At 45.0% G+C, this 20,253-nt stretch overlaps 1 protein-coding gene across 2 annotated transcripts in view; it reads right to left on the reverse strand.

Annotated features, from left to right (window-relative positions):
- Nucleotides 1-5,268: 5,268 nt before the first annotated feature.
- Nucleotides 5,269-20,253, reverse strand: part of SLC25A33 (solute carrier family 25 member 33) — a 45,082-nt gene continuing 30,097 nt past the window's right edge. For both annotated transcript variants that reach the window (XM_015147599.2, XM_015147541.3), the window contains exons 3-7: nt 18,490-18,567; nt 15,809-15,909; nt 12,992-13,058; nt 8,114-8,394; nt 5,269-5,739 (exon numbers count right to left, since the gene is read on the reverse strand). In XM_015147599.2, coding sequence (XP_015003085.1) covers nt 5,537-5,739; nt 8,114-8,394; nt 12,992-13,058; nt 15,809-15,909; nt 18,490-18,567 — 730 coding nt within the window. In that variant the 3' untranslated portion in view covers nt 5,269-5,536. The remainder of the gene's footprint in view (nt 5,740-8,113; nt 8,395-12,991; nt 13,059-15,808; nt 15,910-18,489; nt 18,568-20,253) is intronic.

The raw sequence follows: 20,253 nt of genomic DNA on the forward strand, positions 1-20,253 counted from the left end.
CAGATCACCTGAGGTCAAAAGTTCAAGACCAGGTTGGGCAACATGGTGAAAGCCAGTCTCTAATGAAAATACAAAAATTAGCCGGCCGTGGTGGTGCACGCCTGTAATCCCAGCTACTCAGGAAGCTGAGGCACAAGCATTGCTTGAACCCGGGAGGCGGATATTGCAATGAGTCAAGATTCAGCCTGGGTGACAGAGGGAGACTCCTTCTCGAAAAAACAAAAACGACAACAAAAAAGCAACATGCAGGCCGTGCACATGGCGGCTCATGCCTGTAATCCCAGCATTTTGGGAGGCCGAGGGGCGGATCACAAGGTCAGGAGTTCGAGACCATCCTGACCAACATGGTGAAACCTGGTCTCCACTAAAAATACAAAAATTAGCTGGGTGTGGTGGTGCGCGCCTATAGTCGCAGCTACACGGGAGGCTAAGGCAGGAGAATCGCTTGAACCCAGGAGGTGGAGGTTGCAGCGAGCTGAGGTTATGCCACTGTACTCCAGCCTGGCAACAGAGAGACTCCATCTCAAAAAAAAAAAAAAAAGAAAAAAAATTAAAAAGAAAAAAGCAACATGCAGATTGATTTTTAAATAATATTCAAAGCTTAAATAAAGCCTTATGTGCTTGTAGGAAGTGAAGGATAGTTAACGCTTAACTGCAAACTGACTACCTGGTGGTGGGAGATTTGAGAGGAAGAGTCACTGTGTTTCATTATTGATTTCAGCTAAATTACTAGTTTTTAAAAAGTAAACAGAAAATATTTGTATCTCATTACACACTATGTTCCACTGTTCTGACAAGTTTGCTTTTTTTTTTTTCCCGGAGGTTAACATTGTAAACTCTTTGTGGGTAGTGACAGGTTAAGGGCAAATATTTTTTTGCTCCTGCAGCCAGTTCCTCTGTCCACACCCGAATCACGCACATTCACTAGGTGGGAAAGAGGACTGGAGAGTGAAGCAGACAGGAAACCTGGAGGTTCACTTGGGTCTGGACCTCCTTTCTTGTGAGTATCCCAGCAAAAGCCTTTCCATGCAGTCTTGATGCTTTCACCAGCCATGAGCACACAAAATAATCATCTAAGGTTTATCTTCCCTCAAAACAGCAATTGTGTTTAAGTACCATTTGCTTCCCAAGGAAGATTGTTTGCATGTCCCACCCAAAGGAATCTTTATGTGGCCAATTCTGTTATGTGCATTATCAGTGGTATCATCCATGGATCTGTAATTCTTAAGTAAATGGAATGAAATGGTTTGTCAGGTCTTGACTTTGGAGTCAGACCATTCTACAGGCTCAGATGCCCCTCTTGCTCTGTCATCCAGATTGGGGTACAGTGGCATGATCCCATGGCTCACTGCAGCCTCAACCTCCTGGGCTCAAGGGATCCTCCCACCTCAGCCTCCCAAGTAGCTGGGACTACAGGTGCATGCTCAACTAAGTTTTTGTAAAGACAGGGTCTCCCTATGTTGCCCAGGCTGGCCTTGAACTCCTGGCCTCAAGCAATTCTCCTTCCTTAGCCTCCCAGAGTGCTGGGATTACAGGTGTGAGCTACCGTGAGGTGGCTTACACCTGTAATCTCAGCACTCTGGGAGGCCAAAGCAGGCAGACCACTTGAGATCAGGCGTTTGAGACCAGCCTAGCCAACATGGTGACTAAAAATACAAAAATACAAAAATTAGCCAGGTGTGGTGGCGGGCACCTGTAATTCCAGATACTTGGTAGGCTGAGGCAAGAGAATTGCTTGAACCCGGGAGGCAGAGGTTGCAGTGAGCCGAGATCATGCCATTGTACTCCAGCCTGGGCCACAGAGCCAGACTCCATCTCAAAAAAAAAAAAGTTTTTATTTAAAAAATCTTGGCCAGGCACGGTGGCTCACGCCTGTAATCCCAGCATTTTGGGAGGCTGAGGTGGGCGGATTACGAGGTCAGGAGATCGAGACCATCCTGACTAACACAGTGAAACCTCGTCTCTACTGAAGAATACAAAATATTAGCCAGGTGTAGTGGCGAGTGCCTATAGTCCTAGCTACTCGGGAGGCTGAGGCAGGAGAATGGCGTGAACCCAGAAGGCGGAGGTTGCAGTAAGCCGAGATTGCACCACTGCACTCCAGCCTGGGCGACAGAGCGAGACTCCGTTTCAAAAAAAAAAAAAATCTTTATATGAAAAAAAGAGAAAGAAAAAAGCATAACTGGGTGACTACAGTCAATAATAATTTAACCGTACTTTTGAGACAGGGTCACTCCTGTCACCCAAGCTGTAATGCAATGGTGCCATCTCAGCTCACTGCAAACTCCGCCTCCTGGGCTCAAGTCATTCATTCTCCTGCCTCATTTTCTGGAGCAGCTGACACCATAAGTGCACACCACCACCACACCCAGCTTTTTTTTTTTTTTTTTAGATAAAGACAGGGTTTCACCATGTTGCCAGGCTGATCTCGAACTCCTGAGTACAAGCGATCCTCCGCCTGCCTCACCCTCCCAAAGTGCTGGGGTTACAAGCGTGAACCACCCAGCCCCAACATTAACTGTACCTTTCAAAATAAGAGTGTAACTGGATTGTTTGCAACTCAATGGACAAATGCTTGAAGGAAATGGAGACCCCATTCTCCATGATGTGCTTATTTCACGTTGCATGCCTGCATCAAAACATCTCATGTACCCCATAAATATATACACCTCCTATATACTCACAAAAATTAAGAGAAAAACCACAGATATTTCCCATGTTTAAAGCTAATGAGCTTTAAACTGTAAAGCTTATAGAGGAAACATCACTTCTTTCCTACTTTGGTTGCCTAAGCAGCTTGCATTTCCATGCTCTGGGGCAGGAGAAGCAGAAAACTAAAATTATAATTAGTTACTATCTAATTTATTCATTCAAGAATGAGTGAAAACAAAGCAATTTTACACCTTCATATTAGATACAATCTTGGAAAACGGGTTTTAATATGGATATAGGAGGATGTTGCTAAGTGCCATCATCGAATATGAATACTAAAATAGGAATGTGAATATTAAAATAAGATGTTACTCTGTAATCCCAGTCCTTTGGGAGGCTGAGGAGATAAGATCGCTTCTGGCCAGTAGTCTAAGACCAGCCTGGGCAATATAGCAAAACCTTGTCTGCACAAAGAATGAAAAAACATTAGCTGGGCATGGTGGTACTTTCCTGTGGTCCAAGCTACTTTGGGAGGCTGAGGTGGGAGGATCCCTTGTGCCCAGGAGTTTGAGGTTACAGTGAGCTATGACCTTGCCACTGTATCCAGCTTCAGTGACTCAGTGGTACCTTGTCTGAAAACAGTAACAACAAAAAGGGCATGGGGTGTAGGGCGGGCCAGGTATGGTGGCTCACTCCTGTAATCCCAATACTTTGGGAGGCCGAGGCAGGTAGATCACCTGAGGTCAGGAGTTTGAGACCAGCCTGGCCAACATGGTAAAACCCCATCTCTACTAAAAGTACAAAATTAGCCAGGTGTGGTGGTGCACGCCTGTAGTCCCAGCTACCCAGGAGGCTAAGACAGGAGAATTGCTTGAAACCGGGAGGCAGAGGCTGCAGTGAGCTGAGATCGTGCCACTGCACTCCAGCCTGGGAGAGACGGAGCGAGACTCCATCTCAAAAACAAAACTTCTGGAATAGCATTCCTATCATGTATTGTAAAGTACAGAAGCTTCACTAAAGTCACTCATTTTGACTTCTATATAGTTGTTGGAGCAATTATACTAGAGAGTCAAGAATCCAGTTAACTTCCTTTATGACTATATAAAGGTGAATAAAAGTAAACTCGATTTAAATATAACTTGGAAATATCCTTCTCTTAACCCTAACAGAATGTCTGCAAGTAAACCTGAAACTACAGTGCATAGGTATTAGAAATGAGTATCTTTCTAGACGTTCGATTGAAAACCCACCTTCATGTACAATATACTGAAATTCCAGTGACAGCTAATGGGAAGACTACGGGCTTTACTTGCCTTCTTAGTATCATCTTTTTCTTCCCTCATTAAATTTGCTTTAAAACCAAGGGGGTAACACCCTTTTTTTTTTTTTTGAGATGGAGTCTCACTCTATCATCCAGGCTGGAGTGCAGTGGCGTGATCTTGGCTCACTGCCAGCTCTGCCTCCCGGGTTCACGCCATTCTCCTGCCTCAGCCTCCCGAGCAGCTGGGACTACAGGCGCCCGCCACCACATCCGGCTAATTTTTTTGTATTTTTTTTTTAGTAGAGACGGGGTTTCACCGTGTTAGCCAGGCTGGTCTCGATCTCCTGACCTCCTGATCCGCCCGCCTCGGCCTCCCAAAGTGCTGGGGTTAAATTTTTTTTTTTTTTTTAACATTGAACTAGGATAAATAATCCCAGTGCTTTCTATCGGAATAAAGGTGAGCTCTCTGACGGGTGAGCCATAGTCCTATGTTGTGCTCCTTTTCTGCAAAAGCAGAGGTCCAAGAATAGGGCTAAAGACCTCAGTGGGAATGACCGTTCTTCATCACATTCTGGATTCACAGCCAAACAGGTCAGCTGTGCTGTCACACACTTAACAAGGTAACTGGTCTTAACTTCCGAAACTATATCCAGGAGCCAGGCCACTGATAAACAGTTCTTTAAAAATTCTTGCCTTTGGTTCAAAGTAGGGAGAAGAGGATAACTTCAGGAAATTTTTTATAGCTTAAAATATTTAGTGTCAGAAAGTTATATATATTCATCTCAGTAGTCTGAAAGCTTAGATCATCAATCTGCATGTAATCAGAAATGTACGAAGGAGAAAAGTTGCTGGGAAGTTTGTCCTGGTCCACACACCACCATCAAAATGTGACGCTTTTTTTTCTTTTGAGATAGAGTCTCGCTCTGTCAACCACGCTGGAGTAAAGTGGCACGACCTTGGCTGGCTGCAACTTCCGCCCCCTGGGGGTTTCAAGTGATTCTCCTGCCTCAGCCTCCCAAGTAGCTGGGATTACAGGCGCACGCCTGGCTAATTTTTATATTTTTAGTAGAGACAGGGTTTCGCCATGTTGGCCAGGCTGGTCTGGAACTCCTGACTTCAGGTGATCCATCTGCCTCAGCCTCCCAAAGTGCTGGGATTACAGACGTGAGCCACTGCACCCAGCCAAAATGTGACATTTCTTCCTTATCTAGCAGTGCAAGATCTTAAAGTCAGATTACAAAACAAGTTGTATTCTGACTTTATCATTTTTCTATGCATTTCTAGGGCATGTTTATCTGAACTACTTAAGTCCTTCATAGTACAGTGAGCATAAAAGAGGACACAAGCCAAATGTATACTTAAATTAAATAGCATGATTTAATTTAGTTGGTGCTTAACCCTGAATCCTCTTAAGTTAAAAAAAATGTTATAATTAACTATTAACGTTAATGAATTTAAACCTTCCAGAAAGCATGAATCCAAAAGGAAATGTCCAACAGGTGATATTAGCCAGATATTTTATGGCCTTTCCTGTTTCAGTCTCAAACGTTCTAAACATCAATGGGGGAAAAATTCTCTAGAGTTTTTCAGTTTTATTCTTCTAGAGCACAATTTTCTGGCATGTTACTGAGTACGGTCTTCTAACAGGTACACAATTAACTCGTAAGTAGACAACACAATGGCAGTATTTGGGATCTGCCGGATAAGCTGGGCAAAGAGTCCTCTATAAAAGGCGAGATAGCCTTCTTCCCGGAATACCAGGCGCGCCGTCTGGACAAAAGACTTGTACTTGGTGCCCTCTTCCCGGAGCCTTGTCCTTATGACTTCTGCAGAGAGAGAAAGACCTACTTTACTCCACATATTAAATGGGGAAAGAATCCACAGCACGCAACTTTAAAACTGTCAAGTTAGGCCAGTTGCGGTGTCTCACACTGTAATCCCAGAACTTTGGGAGGCAGCGGTGGGCGGATCACTTGAGGCCAGGAGTTGGAGACCAGCCTGGCCAACATGGTGAAACTCCGTCTCTACTGAAAATACAAAAATTAGCCAGGCATGGTGGTGCACGCCTATTATTAGAGTGGCTGAGGAATAAAGATCGCTTGAACCCGGGAGGTGAAGGTTGCAGTCGGGATCGTGCCACTGCACTCCAGCCTGGGCCACAGAGCAAGCAAGACTCTGTCTCAAAAAAGAAATAAATAAAATAAAATTGTCAAGGTTATAACTATGTCTGTTTCCCACCTCAGCTGTATTTGGACAGGAAAGTCATATACCTAGAGAGATAATGAAAAATTAAGTTCTTTTTAGAACCATTTCCAACTCTAGGATTTGGTCAACTATTGACGCTTACATATACACAAAAGTACAAAATAACTTTTTTTTTTTTTGAGGCAGAATCTCACTCTGTCACTCAGGCTGGAGTGCAGTGGGTACGATCTTGGCTCACTGCAACCTCTGCCTCCCTGGTTCAAGTGATTCTCCTGCCTCAGCCTCCTGAGTAGCTGGGATTACAAGCACCCGCCACCATGCCTGGCTAATTTTTGTATTTTTAGTAGAGACGGGGTTTCGCCATGTTGGCCAGCCTGGTTTCGAACTCCTTTTCTCAGGTGATGTTCTCGTCTTGGCCTCCCAAAGTGCTGGGATTACAGCAAAATAACTTTTAAGGGGTTAAAAAGTCCGGGCGTGGTGGCTCAAGCCTGTAATCCCAGCACTTTGGGAGGCTGAGGCGGGCAGATCACGAGGTCAGGAGATCGAGACCGTCCTGGCTAACACTGTGAAACCCCGTCTCTACTAAAAAAATACAAAAAACTAGCCGGGCGTGGTGGTGGGCACCTGTAGTCCCAGCTACTCAGGAGGCTGAGGCAGGAGGATGGCGTGAACCGCGGAGCTTGCAGTGAGCCGAGATCGCGCCACTGCACTCCTGCCTGGGGCACAGAGCAAGACTCAGTCTCAAAAAACAAAAAAAGTGGGGGGAGGGTGTTAAAAGAAAAGCTTAGTTTGAATGGGACTTAATGTTAAAATAATTCACAGTTTTCTACTCCCAATTAAGCAAATGCTAATTTCACTGAAGGTGTAATTTGTATGAAGTATGGCAATATCTTCAACGAATTCTTTTCTTATACTTTTCAGTTTTCTTTTCCTCCTGGAAACATTTTCTACTCTGCCCGGCTCAAAAGCCACCCTCTCCTTTTGCTAGCTTTTGCCCACCTGGGCCTCCTTCCCAGACACCTACAGTTGGACATTCATCATTTCTGCCCTCACACAGACCTCAGACCCTGGGAGGCATCACTGACCTCTTTCCTCACATGTCCTTTGGGGTCAGCTTAGTGTCCCAGGACACAAGGGGGACTCAGCACCTGTTACTGAGTTGACTGTATTCATTTGTCATAGCTGACAGTAAGTAGGCTTATGAAAATAAACCCTGTTTTTCATGGCACAATAAACTAAGCATTTTTAAAAACAAGTAGGCCAGTAGGTCAACAATTCCATAACTTAAAAAAATAAACTTACCCAAAGTAGCCTTACTTAAGGCTCCATTAGAAATGAAGGCTGATTTTTATTTTTATTTTTTTTTTTGAGACAGAGTCTTGCTCTGTCACCAGAGTGGAGTGCAGTGGCTTGATCTCGGCTCACGGCAACCTCCACCTCCCGGGTTCAAGCAATTCTCCTGCCTCAGCCTCCCAAGTAGCTGGGACTACAGGTGTGTGCTACCATGCCCAGCTAATTTTTTATTTTTCTTAAGGATGGAGCTTCACTGTGTTGGCCAGGCTGGTCTCAATCTCTTGACCTCATGATCCACCTGCCTCAGCCTCCCCAAAGTGCTGGGATTATAGGCATGAGCCACCATGCCCGGCCGAGGCTGAGTGATTTTTAAGTTTGGCTCCCATATTATTATTTTGATTCAAGGAATATTAAATACAATCCAGATTTTTAGCTTCCTTGAAAACAGCAGAAGTTTAGCAACCCAGGGCCTGCGTTTCTGCACAGCAAGTTTTGGCTATAATCAGCTGGAGCTGAGTAAGGTCGAGTTCCCACCCCTCACGTGACCTCCGTCCATGCGGTTAGAGCCGTTTCCCTCGTACTCACTGACCTTACCTGCAGGGATCCTGTGCCTCAGCATGTGCCACAGAAGTCTAGATATACCCACAAATGACAAACCTGACAGCTGTTTTACTGCTCTGGAAGAACAAAAGCAAAACATACCGTGTGGATAAGCAATGCAGGAGGCACAGCCCTTAGAAAGAGCAGCAGCTGCCATAAGTCCAAAAAAACTTGTGGGATTTTTCTCAGTCCCATTTGCAGAAGAGGCTAATGGAGCTTCTTTCAGATACTTCTTTAAACTTTCATAAATAGCAAAGCAGATTATAGTTTCGGAAATTCCAGCATAAGAGGCAGTTAATCCTCTATAGAAGCCACGAATGCCTTCAGTCTGGTAAACGTAACGAGCACACTGGAGTGTATTCATCTGCTTAGAGCCCCTCACTCTGCATAAAAGAGACCAGCACAGGCTGTTAAAGAGACACATCATGGCGGAACACAGAGCTATCACACAGTAGGAGAATGCGTCTTCCTTGTGGTGTTAGGATACCTGTTTTCATCCTCATTCCTGGCTCCTAACTCTCATAGCCCTTGTCTTTTGTTACAGTGTGGGGTATGTGAGGCCACAGGGGCAGCCTCTGATAGTCCCTCAATCTCCTTTCGCCTGCCCCAAGGCCATCCTCTAATGTCCCTACCCTGTTGATCTTACTCCATGAGAGTCCCCTTCTATCCCTTGGGGGAAGGAATGCTGCTGGCATGAAGCTTCCAGAAAAACCCAAGAGGACAGGGTTCAGGGAGCTTTCAGAGCTGATCGCATGCAGGCTCCTGGAGGGTGGCCCCTGGGGAGGGTATGAAAGCTCCGCGTCCCTTACTCTGTACCTGGCCCTACCTATTTCTTCTTCTGTATCCTTGCGATGTCCTTTATAACAAACCAGTAAATATTAAGTGTTTCCCTGAGTTCTGTGAGCCACTCCAGCAAATTAATAGAATCCAAAGAGAGGGGCATGGGAACCCCAACTTGAAGCTGGTCGTTCAGAAGCTCTGGAGGCCCAGACATGCAACTGGTGTGTGGGTGGGTGGGGGGTGGGCAGTCCTGGGGGCTAAGCCCCCAATCTATGGGGCTGTCTCCTGGTAGACAGTGTCGGAACTGAACGAGAGGACACCCAGCTGGTGTCCACTGCTCAGTGTGTGGGAAAACCCCCTGCACATTTGGTCACAGAAGTCATCTTCTGTGTCAATGACTGTTGTGATGTGACAGTGGAGGAAAAACATGGTTTGAGGAAGAGTTTTTCCCACGTATCTTTGTACTGTTGTCAGCTGACCCCCAGCCCACTGAGGCCAGACCAATTAGCTGGCACATCTGACAGGCCCACAGAATACTCGCTACATCTGTATCAAGAGTCATAGAAACATGTTCATAAAAACATTAACATTTGACCTAATTTTAGAAAGAGCTGCAGGCAGCAGTAAGGCTCATCACAGAGGAACTACAACTGCAAAACAATCAGAACAATCCAGATAGCTGACCATGGTACACCTGCTAGATTAAGTCACAAGGCCGTGAGACACAGGGAATGCTTTCAGTGGAAAACAGGACTAAGTTAAAGGTAAAGGACGATCACAAGGGCTAGGCGCAGTGGCTCACACCTGTAATCCCAGCACTTCGGGAGGCTGAGGCGGAAGGGCTGCTTGAGGCCAGGAGTTCAAGACCAGCCTGGCCAATGTAGTGAGGCCCCATCTCTACAAAAAAATAAATAATAAGAAAGAAAAACAGGAACAGGGTGCGGTGGCTCAAGCCTGTAATCCCAGCACTTTGGGAGGCCGAGACAGGCGGATCACGAGGTCAGGAGTTCGAGACCATCCTGGCTAACACGGTGAAACCCCGTCTCTACTAAAAAATACAAAAAACTAGCCGGGCGAGGTGGCGGGCGCCTGTAGTCCCGGCTACTCGGGAGGCTGAGGCAGGAGAATGGCGTAAAAACCCGGGAGGCGGAGCTTGCAGTGAGCTGAGATCCGGCCACTGCACTCCAGCCTGGGCAACACAGCGAGACTCCGTCTCAAAAAAAAAAAAAAAGAAAAAAGAAAAACAGGAACATTCCAACCTGTTGGTGAGGCTACTTATTAGATTTCTGATTGCACTCATCTCCAAATAGATTCTAATTATTGCTAAATTTATAAAATCATAAAACATCAAAATAAAACAGCAAATGAAAAGCCTCAGGTTTAGAGGCTCCTACCCCAGGACGTAAAGCATTTATGAACTGCCTGGCTGCAAGGCAGGAGTGAGCCACTGGATGAGCGTAGTCAGCTGTGCACCGGTCACACGTCACAGACCCCTCCAAGCAGGCGCAGACCTGGGGCCCTTGGGCTTCACTCAGTCTCAACTGGCCTCTCTCCCTTTATTATCTCCGCATAGACTGTTCCCGCTCCTTAGTCGCAGTGACCTTTCTAACACAAATCCAACCACGCAACTCCCATCCAGAGGCTGGGTGCCTGTAATCCCAGCACTTTGGGAGGCCGAGGCGGGCAGATCACAGGGTCAGGAGATCGAGACCAACCTGGCTAACATGGTGAAACCCTGTCTCTACTAAAAAATACAAAAAATTAGCTGGGCATGGTGGCGGGCACCTGTATTCCCAGCTGTTCGGGAGGCTGAGGCAGGAGAATGGCATGAACCTGGGAGGCGGAGCTTGCAGTGAGCTGAGATGCGCCTCTGCACTCCAGCCTGGGCTACAGGGCAAGACTCCATCTCAAAACAAAACATCCAGAGTTTCTCACCCTTGGCACTATTCACATTTGGGGCTAGATCATTCAGTTTGGGGAGAAGCAGGCTGTCATGTGCCTTGTAGGATGTTTAGCAGCATTGCAGCCTCTATTCACACTAGACACCAAAAACACCCACCTAAGTTGTGGCAACTTCAAATGTCTCCAAACTTAGCTGCTGAACGTCCCCTGGAAAACCCCCTACTTCCATCCTCCATTTCCCAAGACTGCTCTCAAAGTCCAACTCCAAATTCCCTTTCAGGCCTGGGAAGGATTGGGTTCCCCTGCTCTTCCAGCCTTATTCTTCCATAACTCCCTTCTCCTCGGAGCAGATGCACATACTACACGCCAACCACACTTTCTGTCTTACAGCTCCCTAGAACTAACCACGTTTTGTTTTTTTTTTTTTTTTTTTTTTTTGAGACAGTCTTACTCACTCTATCCCCCAGGCTGGAGTGCAGTGGTGCGATCTCAGCTACAACCTCCAACTTCTGGGTTCAAGCGATCTCCTGCTTCAGCCTCCCTGGGATTACAGGTGCATGCCACCACGCCCGGCTAATTTTTGTGTTTTTTGTAGAGACGTGGTTTCACCATGTTGGCCAGGCTGGTCTCGAACTCCTGACTTTGTGATCTGCCCTCCTCGGCCTCCCAAAGTGCTGGGATTACAGGCATGAGCCACCACGTCCAGCCTGCCTCCTTTCTTTAGAGGCAGCTGAAAATCAGAGTGGACTGGCTAGAAGTTTCCAGTGTACACATTTCCAGGCAACACAGTAATACAGGGGTTCTTAATAGAATGCTGGTAGTTCGTTCACTTGGACTGGGGAGAAAATGGCATCTTTAACCCTAATCCCTAACCGAAATCCAAAAGTTAAATTGTTAACTATTGGAGTTTAGGGCTAAGCATAGTGGGGTATCTAATCCCAGTTTGGGTCTTAGCTATTGTGTCTTCAGAAGTATTAAAGCCACCTTCGTACTTTATTTCATTTCAGCTAGGGTTTTTTACAACTTAGATGAAACTTAGCTTTATTGATTATAAGTTTAAAACACTCTTTACACCGGGTTCCATTAGCTTGGATTAATCGTATTTATTACAAATGTAAATAAACAGGCCACAGTAGTACTAGTAGTAGTACCTGTGATTTGACACACACAGAAATATTTTCATGTCACATTATATTTGTTGAAAACATCACAGGACACGGTTTATCATTTCTTAGAAATTATGGCAGTTACTGGACTACTATCTTGTTAATTTAATGTGTTAAAGAGGCATACTACTATATCACTGATAAGTATATTTTTAAAAACCTTATTGTAAGGCCTGGTGTGGTGGTTCACGCCTGTAATCCCAGCACTTTGGGAAGCCGAAACAGGAGGATTGCTTGAGCCCAGGAGTTGAGACCAGCCTGGGCAACATGGCAAGATCCATCTCTATAAGAAAAACAAAATTAGCTGGGTGTGGTGGCATGCACTTGTGATCTCAAACTAGTGAGGAGGTGAGGCTGAGGCAGGAGGATTGCTTGAGCCTGGGAGGTTGAGGCTGGGTGATAGATGAGACCCTGTCTCAAAAAAAAAAAAAAAGAAAAGAAAAGGGAAAAAAAATACATTATTCTACCTGGGAGGCATAGATTGCAGTGGGCTGAGATTGCACTGCACTTCAGCCTGGGCAGCAAGTGAGACCCTATCTCAAAAACAAAACAAAACAAAACAAACCAAAAAAAAACCACCCAAAAAACAACATTATTCTAAAAAGGGACTGCAGGTGTCACCAGACTACCAAAGGAATCCACAGCCCTACAAAATGTTACAAACCCCTGGCTGGAGTTCGAGGGCAGAAGCCTATTACAGTTTAGGGCCTTTGGAGACTAAAATTAGCCCTTTGAGGTCCGAGGACACTCAGAGTTCTGCCTTTACTGTCTTCCCTTTTGAGAGGGAGACCATCTGGAGGAGAACCCACAGCACTTCAACTGGGATGGGGTCTGCAAAGGAGAGACAGTCACTGACTCTCTGAGACAACAGGCGGGACTGCGGATCAGGGAACGCAACCAGAGAAATCCCCTCCTTCCCGTTTGTCATCTCTGTCGCCCTCATCTTCCAATGATGCTCACAACACAAACCTCAATGCAAAAGAAATCCTGCATGCACTTAAATTAAGAAAACGAGGAGGGGGATAGCTAAGGAATCTGTATATCTCATTCCTTAGAGATGTGGGGGAATTCGGGCAAGAAAAAAAAAATCCCAAAAATCCTTTCATTAAGGAAGGAACAAATAATAACTTACTTCTGTTCTAGCTGCATTCGGGTTTTAACCATCCATATAGGATTCATTAAGGAATTTGTGATAAAAGCTGGAAAAAAAAAACAGTAAAGGTCAACACTGTACATAGTCAATACTTATTAAAGATGTCTATTATCATATAATAAACTTTGAAATCAGGATTTCAATGGCCTAATAAAAAGACAGTAGGAAGCAGTTATATTTCTTTTTCTTTTTTTTGGAGACAGATTCTTGTTCTGTTGCCCAGGCTGGAGTGCAATGGGCACTCCAGTGATCACTCCAGCGATCTCAGCTCACTGCAAGCTCTGCCTCCCAGGTTCACGCCATTCTCCTGCCTCAGCCTCCCGAGTAGCTGGGACCACAGGCGCCTGCCACCACACCCAGCTAATTTTTTGTATTTTTAGTAGAGATGGAGTTTCACCCTGTTAGCCAGGATGGTCTCAATCTCCTGACCTCGTGATCCACCCGCCTTGGCCTCCCAAAATTCTGGGATTACAGGCGTGAGCCACTGCGCCCAGCTGGAAGCAGTTACATTTCTATCCTGCAGATAGAAGCTTCAGTTTCCCCGTCAATTGTAACATCTATTGGTATTGCTAGATCTAAAATAAATTTCTCTTGATTTTCTGGAATCCCTTCTAGTCTTTTCAACCTCTAGATGGTACTGTTGATATCTGTGTTAATGTGATTCCTACCAAAAATTATAACTGTCCTAAAACTCAATTTATAAGCCTCAGATCCAGAAATAATTTAACTGGCCTCCCAAAGAGCTGGGATTACAGGCGTGAGCCACCGCGCCCGGCCGACACTGTTTTTAAGAACTTCCTTCAGGTCTGCTTTATTTATCAAGGGTTCTAAGTTAACTTTACAAAAGTTACAAAACGGATTAATAGTTGTTAGCTTATGGTAACTCACTACTGGCCTATCTTTAAGCAAAGAGCAACCTGTTTTGGAACTCTGCCTTTCCTCCTCAGAGCTCTGTATTACATAGAAACGGCTTCCTTGTATAAAGCAACTTTAACATTTTCTATTCGGGGTCTAGAAATAATTAGCTATAAATATTCAGACAGGTTGGTCACACTTGTATCTGGAGTAACAAATGGCAAACAAAAATGGTGTGTACATCTTACAGACTAGTAGGAGATGCAATTTTTTTGTAAAATGCCAATTTAAGTTCTCTAAAATATCTTTCTAGGCCTGGCGTGGTGGCTCATGCCTGCAATTCCAGCACTCTAGGAGGCTGAGGTAGGTGGGTCACTTGAGCTCAGGAATTCGAGGCCAGCTTGGGCAACATGGTTAAACCCCATTTCTACAAAAAATACAAAAACATTAGCTGGGCATGCTGGTGTGCGGCTGTACTTTCAGCTACTCAGAAGGCTAGAGGCAGGAGGATGGCTTGAGCCCAGGAGGTGGGGATTGCAGGGAGCTGAGATCATGCCACTGCACTCCAGCCTAGGCGACAGAACCAGACCCTGTATCAAAACAAAACAAAACAAAAAACAAAACAAAACCAATTAAAAAAACAAAAAAACAAAAAAACCCCTTCTGTTTAAATGGACATAGAACTCTATACAGCCTTCTAGACATAGCCTTCTCGGCCAGGCGCGGTGGCTCACGCCTGTAATCCCAACACTTTGGGAGGCCGAGGCAGGCGGATCGAGACCATCTTGGCTAACACGGTGAAACCTCGCCTCTACTAAAAATACAAAAAATTAGCTGGGTGTGGTGGCCCGTGCCTGTAGTCCCAGCTACTTGGGAGGCTGAGACAGGAGAATCCCTTGAGCCCGGGAGGAGGAGGTTGCAGTGAGCCGAGATCTTGCTGTTGCACTCCAGCCTGGGCGACAGAGTGAGACTCTGTCTCAAAAAAAAAAAAAAAAAAAAAAAGAGCCTTCCCTTCTCTCAGATAGCTACGCGTTCATGTTTTACAAGTACATCCTGGGGAAGAAGTCCTGCTATGGCTTTTCATTAGGAAGTGGAATGGTTCCCTCAAAAGAGAACAGATGCCCTGTGAGCTGTGACCCTCCTGAAAAACTCCACTGACCCTCCTGAAAAACTCCACTGCAAGCCCGACACCCTCACTGCATAACCCATAGTTGGGGACAGGAGTGCCAATTGTACACAGGGTGTGTGGGACCCCGTGGGGAATCTGAAGAAAGAAACTCTAATTTTAGAAAATCATCTGATGGGGCGGGGCCAGGCACAGTGGCTCATGCCTATAATCCCAGCACTCTGGGAGGCCAAGGAGGTGGATCACTTGAGGTCAGGAGTTTGAGATCAGCCTGGGCAACATGGTGAAACCCCGTCTCTACTAAAAATGCAAAAATTAGCCAGGCGTGGTGGCAAATACTTGTAATCTCAGCTACTCAGGAGGCTAAGGCACAAGAATCACTTTAACTTGGGAGAAGGAGGGTGCAGTGAGCCGAGATTGCACCACTGCCCTCCAGTCCAGCCTGGGTGACAAAGTGAGACTGTCTCAAAAAAAAAATTAAAATAAATAAATCTATATACATATATAATTTGATGGGCAAACAGGAAGACATGAAAAACCTATGAATATTCCTTTAGAAGAACAAAATACCAATAGCATGCATAGAACATGTAAATTTTGAGGGCAAATAAAGAGCTTTAGTGGGCAAGGAAAATAAAATCAAGCTACAAACCGCTGTCACTCTCCTATCAGTTGTAATATAAAGCTTTAGAAAAACAATTTTAGGTGCAAAGGAAGAAAGGAGCTAATTTCTAATTCCTGGAAAAACTGTTTGGCAGAATGCATGCTTTAGAAAAGCGAGAGAAACCCTCTCTTCGCTCACTAGGGTGACATACCTGCAGAGCCAGCTGAGAAAATATGCACAATATTGCTGTTAGGCACGAAAATGCCATTAAATTGCTCTTTGGCTTTGGAGTAACATGCAAAGTATACAGCCCTGTTAGAACAAAGAGAACATTATAAAGAAATCATCATAGTGCAACTTTATATGTCCCTCCAGAATACCTGAAAAATTTTCAGAAAATAAAATGGGAAAGACACTGCCACGCACCTAAAAATCTTGTCCTCGCCTGTGCTAAAACCAAAACCTGCCACAGGCACGTTCAGGAAGCTCTTGTGTGTCCCTCCAGAAATGATTTAGTGATGACAGAGGTGTTCAAAAATAATTGAGGAAAGTGAGATTTGGGGAAAACATCTATAAAGTCCTTTTACATTCTTCGTTCTGGATAAATGCTAATCCTTTAAGCATCAACACATTGGAAGTTTTAAATTTTTGTTTATGTTTCTAGAGTAGACCACACTTTTTCACCTTGTGCCAAAATGAGAATGTCGAACATAATTTGAACTGTTTTTGCATGACTCAGGATCACACAGGAGCAGCCATCATATCATACCTGTGTTTTCATAGAGTCCTTCCACCACCCCCTGCCTTGACTACCACAGAGTGGTCCCATCACCTTTGTTTTCTCTTCACTTTTCCCCCTGCTATCTTCCCGCTTTTGGGGCTGGGAAATAGGAGCTACTTGGCACTTTTCCTGCTCTTTCACCAGCAATGCAGGGAAAATGTTTCTGTCTTCTGCTGGCCAATGAATCTTAATCATAGAATATATTTTTCAGTTCAGGATCTTAACTACTTATCATTATTGTGTTATAAAAGTCTTCCTTTTCCCCTAAACCCCAATTGTTCTAAATGGGTGAGGCAGCCAGGAATCTGCATCAGGTTACCAGGGTTACACTGTAGGAGCACTGCCTGTGAGCAGCAAGGGCTCTTCTCACTTTGTTTACTACAGATGGGCAGTAGTTTCCCATCTATGAATAATGCACACCCCAGATCATCTCACAGACTAGTACTTTCTGTTTTTAAATACATCATACATACTTGCTACAAAATTCTAAAGGAACAAAAGCAGTAAAAAAGTCTGCCTTTTTACAACATCCCCAGGTGATGTTTTTGGTTTGTTTGTTTTGAGATGGCGTTCTTGCTCTGTCACCCAGGCTGGAGTGCAGTGGCGTGACCTGACCTCACTGCAACCTCCATCTCCTGGGTTCAAGCCATTCTCCTGCCTCAACTTCCCAAGCAGCTGGGATTACAGGCACATGCCACCACGCTCAGCTAATTTTTGTATTTTTGTAGAGATGTGGTTTCACCACGTTGGCCAGGCTGGTCTCAAACTCCTGACTTCAAGTAATCCGCCTGCCTCGGCCTCCCAAAGTGCAGAGATTACAGGTGTGAGCTACTGCACCCAGCCAATTTATGTTTAAATTGGAGCACTGATCTGGAGGAATTCTATAAGCTTTTGGTCTTCACCCTATATAAGACAACATTCTCATTTTTGTTGAAAGACTTCATTTTCTTTCAAGTCTCTTGGAGTATGACAAGTTAAGTGTCCTGCCCCTGCCACCCAGTTCCCTTCTCAGGAGGTCCTTTCTGGAAGAAGTTTTTTTGTTTTGTTTTTTCTTTTTGAGATGAGTTTTGCTCTTTCACCCAGGCTGGAGTGAAGTGGCATGATCTTGGCTCACTGCAACCTCTGCCCCCAGAGTAGCTGGGATTACGGGTGCCCGCCACCATGCCTGGCTAATTTTTGTATTTTTAATAGAGACAGGGTTTTGCCAAGTTGGCCAGGCTGGTCTCCAACTCTTGACCTCTGGTGATCCACCTGCCTCGGCCTCCCAAAGTGCAGGGATTACATGGGTGAGCCACCATGCCCAGCCTGGAGGCAGTTTTTAATCTGCTTTCCAGATATGCTATTCTCTCTCTGTCTCTGTTACTTTCACAATCAATCATACATTGTTATCCTCTCTATCCCATCTATCCAAGAGAACTTTCTGCCAAGATGGGATGCCGTGTATCTCTGCTCTTCAATACAGTAGCCATGAGCTGCATGTGGAGATTGAATGCTTGAAATATGGCCAGGGAGCTGAGCAACTGAACCTTTAATTCTGATTAATTTACATTTAAACAGCTCCTTGTGGCCAGTAACTATCGTTATATACTGTGACAGTACAGTTCTGTATATTTCAAACAGGCTTTCAGGAGAAGCCCTGCAAAAATACGAGGATGTCATTTGATAGAAAGTGAAGTTAAAAGCCTTTACAGTTCCTCTGGATCAGTGTTTCTAAGTGCGTTGGAGTCACCCGGGGGTTCTGTTAAAATGCAGATTCTGATGTAGGTCTGGGATGTGCCCTGGGATTGTGTATTTATAACAAGCTCTCAGACAGTACTAATGCTGCTGGCCGCATGCCATACTTAGAGGAGCAAACACTTAGAGTACATTACAGTAATGATAGCAGATTAATTTTCACACTTAAGAATATGAAGAATACGGTAAGTAGAATCTCTTTCACACACTGAAGACACACCTACAATTCTCAATAACTATTTGCTATGTCTGCTACATTTAGGCAAATCCAACACAGAAAAAAGACACTGGTCATTCAGCAGCATCACCCTTTGGTAAGAAAGGACCCAGAATTCCACACTGCTTAGCACGGGCTAGCTGGAAAGTTTAATGCTTACCTTGATGGTGCAACTCCAACCAAATTTGGACCCAAGCCTCTAAAAAGTGACTTTGGTCCCTCTTTCTCCAAGATCGACCTGAATAAGAAAAGACAAACCTTTAAAACCCCTCAGGCAAGGTCTATTAAAAATGATAAGGAGTCAACCTTCTCATTAGTTCCTTGAGACAATAAAATGTTTGAGAGATCTCAAGCTCGACTCTCATCTGATTTGGTTACAATACAGAATGTATTGTAATGTCTGTAGAATACTGCTATCATTAACACAGTGAAAAAAACATGCTTCAAAAAGCATCAGTTAGACATATTTTATTTTTCTGCCTTTCTTTTTTTTTTTGGAAACAGAATCTTCCTCTGTTGCACAGGCTGGAGTGCAGTGGTATGATCTCAGCTCACTGGAACCTCTGCCTCCCGGGTTCAAGCAATTCTCCTGCCTCAGCCTCCCAAGTAGCTGGGATTACAGGCGCTCACCACCACACCCAGTTTTGTATTTTTATTTATTTATTTATTTATTATTTAGACTGAGTTTCACTCTTGTTGCCCAGGCTGGAGTGCAATGGCTTGATCTCGGCTCACTGCAACCTCCGCTCCCCAGGCTGAAGCGATTCTCCCGCCTCAGCCTCCCGAGTAACTGGGATTAAAGGCATGCGCCACCAGGCCCAGGTAACTTTGTATTTTTAGTAGAGATGGGGTTTCTCCAAGCTGGTCAGGCTGGTCTTGAACTCCTCACCTCAGGCGATCTGCCCGCCTCGGCCTCACAAAGTGCTGGGATTACAGGCATGAGCCACCACGACCGGCCTAACACAGGAGGAAGCTGTGCAGAGTCTGTACTAGACAATGAAATCCTGTGAAAGTAGGATGAATATCTGGCAGAGGGTTCCACACAGGGAACAATTTCCTCATCATAATAAGATTAACTGAGAAATAGGTTCAAAGATTTCTTTTGGATTTACTGCTTCTAACAATCCTATCTTCTAGATCTTTACCTAATATAGTAGAAACTTACACAGGGATATAAGGAATAGGGCCAGCTCAGTGCTTATACCTGTAATCCCAGGACTTTGGGAGGTCCAGGCACTTGAACAGGAGTTCCCAATCAGCCTGAGCAACACAGTATAAACCCCATCTCTACAAAAAATGAAAAAAAATAGCCAGATGTGGTGGTGTGTGCCTGTGCTCCCAGCTACTCAGGAGGCTGAGGTGAGAAGATAGCTTAGCCTGGGAGGTCAAGGCTGCAGTGAGCCATCATCACGCCACTGCACTCCAGCTTTAGCGACAGAGAGACACCTTGTCTCAAAAATTACAAACGAAAAAAAAATGTTGGTGGGAGGGGGGAAGGTGGAATTTAAGGAATAGAAAACTCTAATAATTTTCATGGACAGGATGATGGTTATTTAAAACCAAAGTCTAGTAAGTATCTCAAGTCCAAAGATTATACCATGATGGCTTTTTTTTTTTTTTTTGAGATGGAGTCTCACTCTGTCACCCAGGCTGGAATGCAGTGGCACAATCTCGGCTCACTGCAAGCTCCGCCTCCCAGGTTCATGCCATTCTCCTGCCTCAGCCTCCTGAGCAGTTGGGACTACAGGCGCCCGCTACCACGGCCGGCTAATTTTTTGTATTTTTAGTAAAGATGGGGTTTCACAGCGTTAGCCAGGATGGTCTCAATCTCCTGACCTGGTGATACACCAGCCTTGGCCTCCCAAAGTGCTGGGATTACAGGCGTGAGCCACTGGGCCCAGCCAACTGCTTTTTCTTTTAAACT

This window comes from Macaca mulatta, chromosome 1, assembly GCF_049350105.2.
Source record: "Macaca mulatta isolate MMU2019108-1 chromosome 1, T2T-MMU8v2.0, whole genome shotgun sequence".
Taxonomy (NCBI): Eukaryota; Metazoa; Chordata; class Mammalia; order Primates; family Cercopithecidae; genus Macaca; species Macaca mulatta.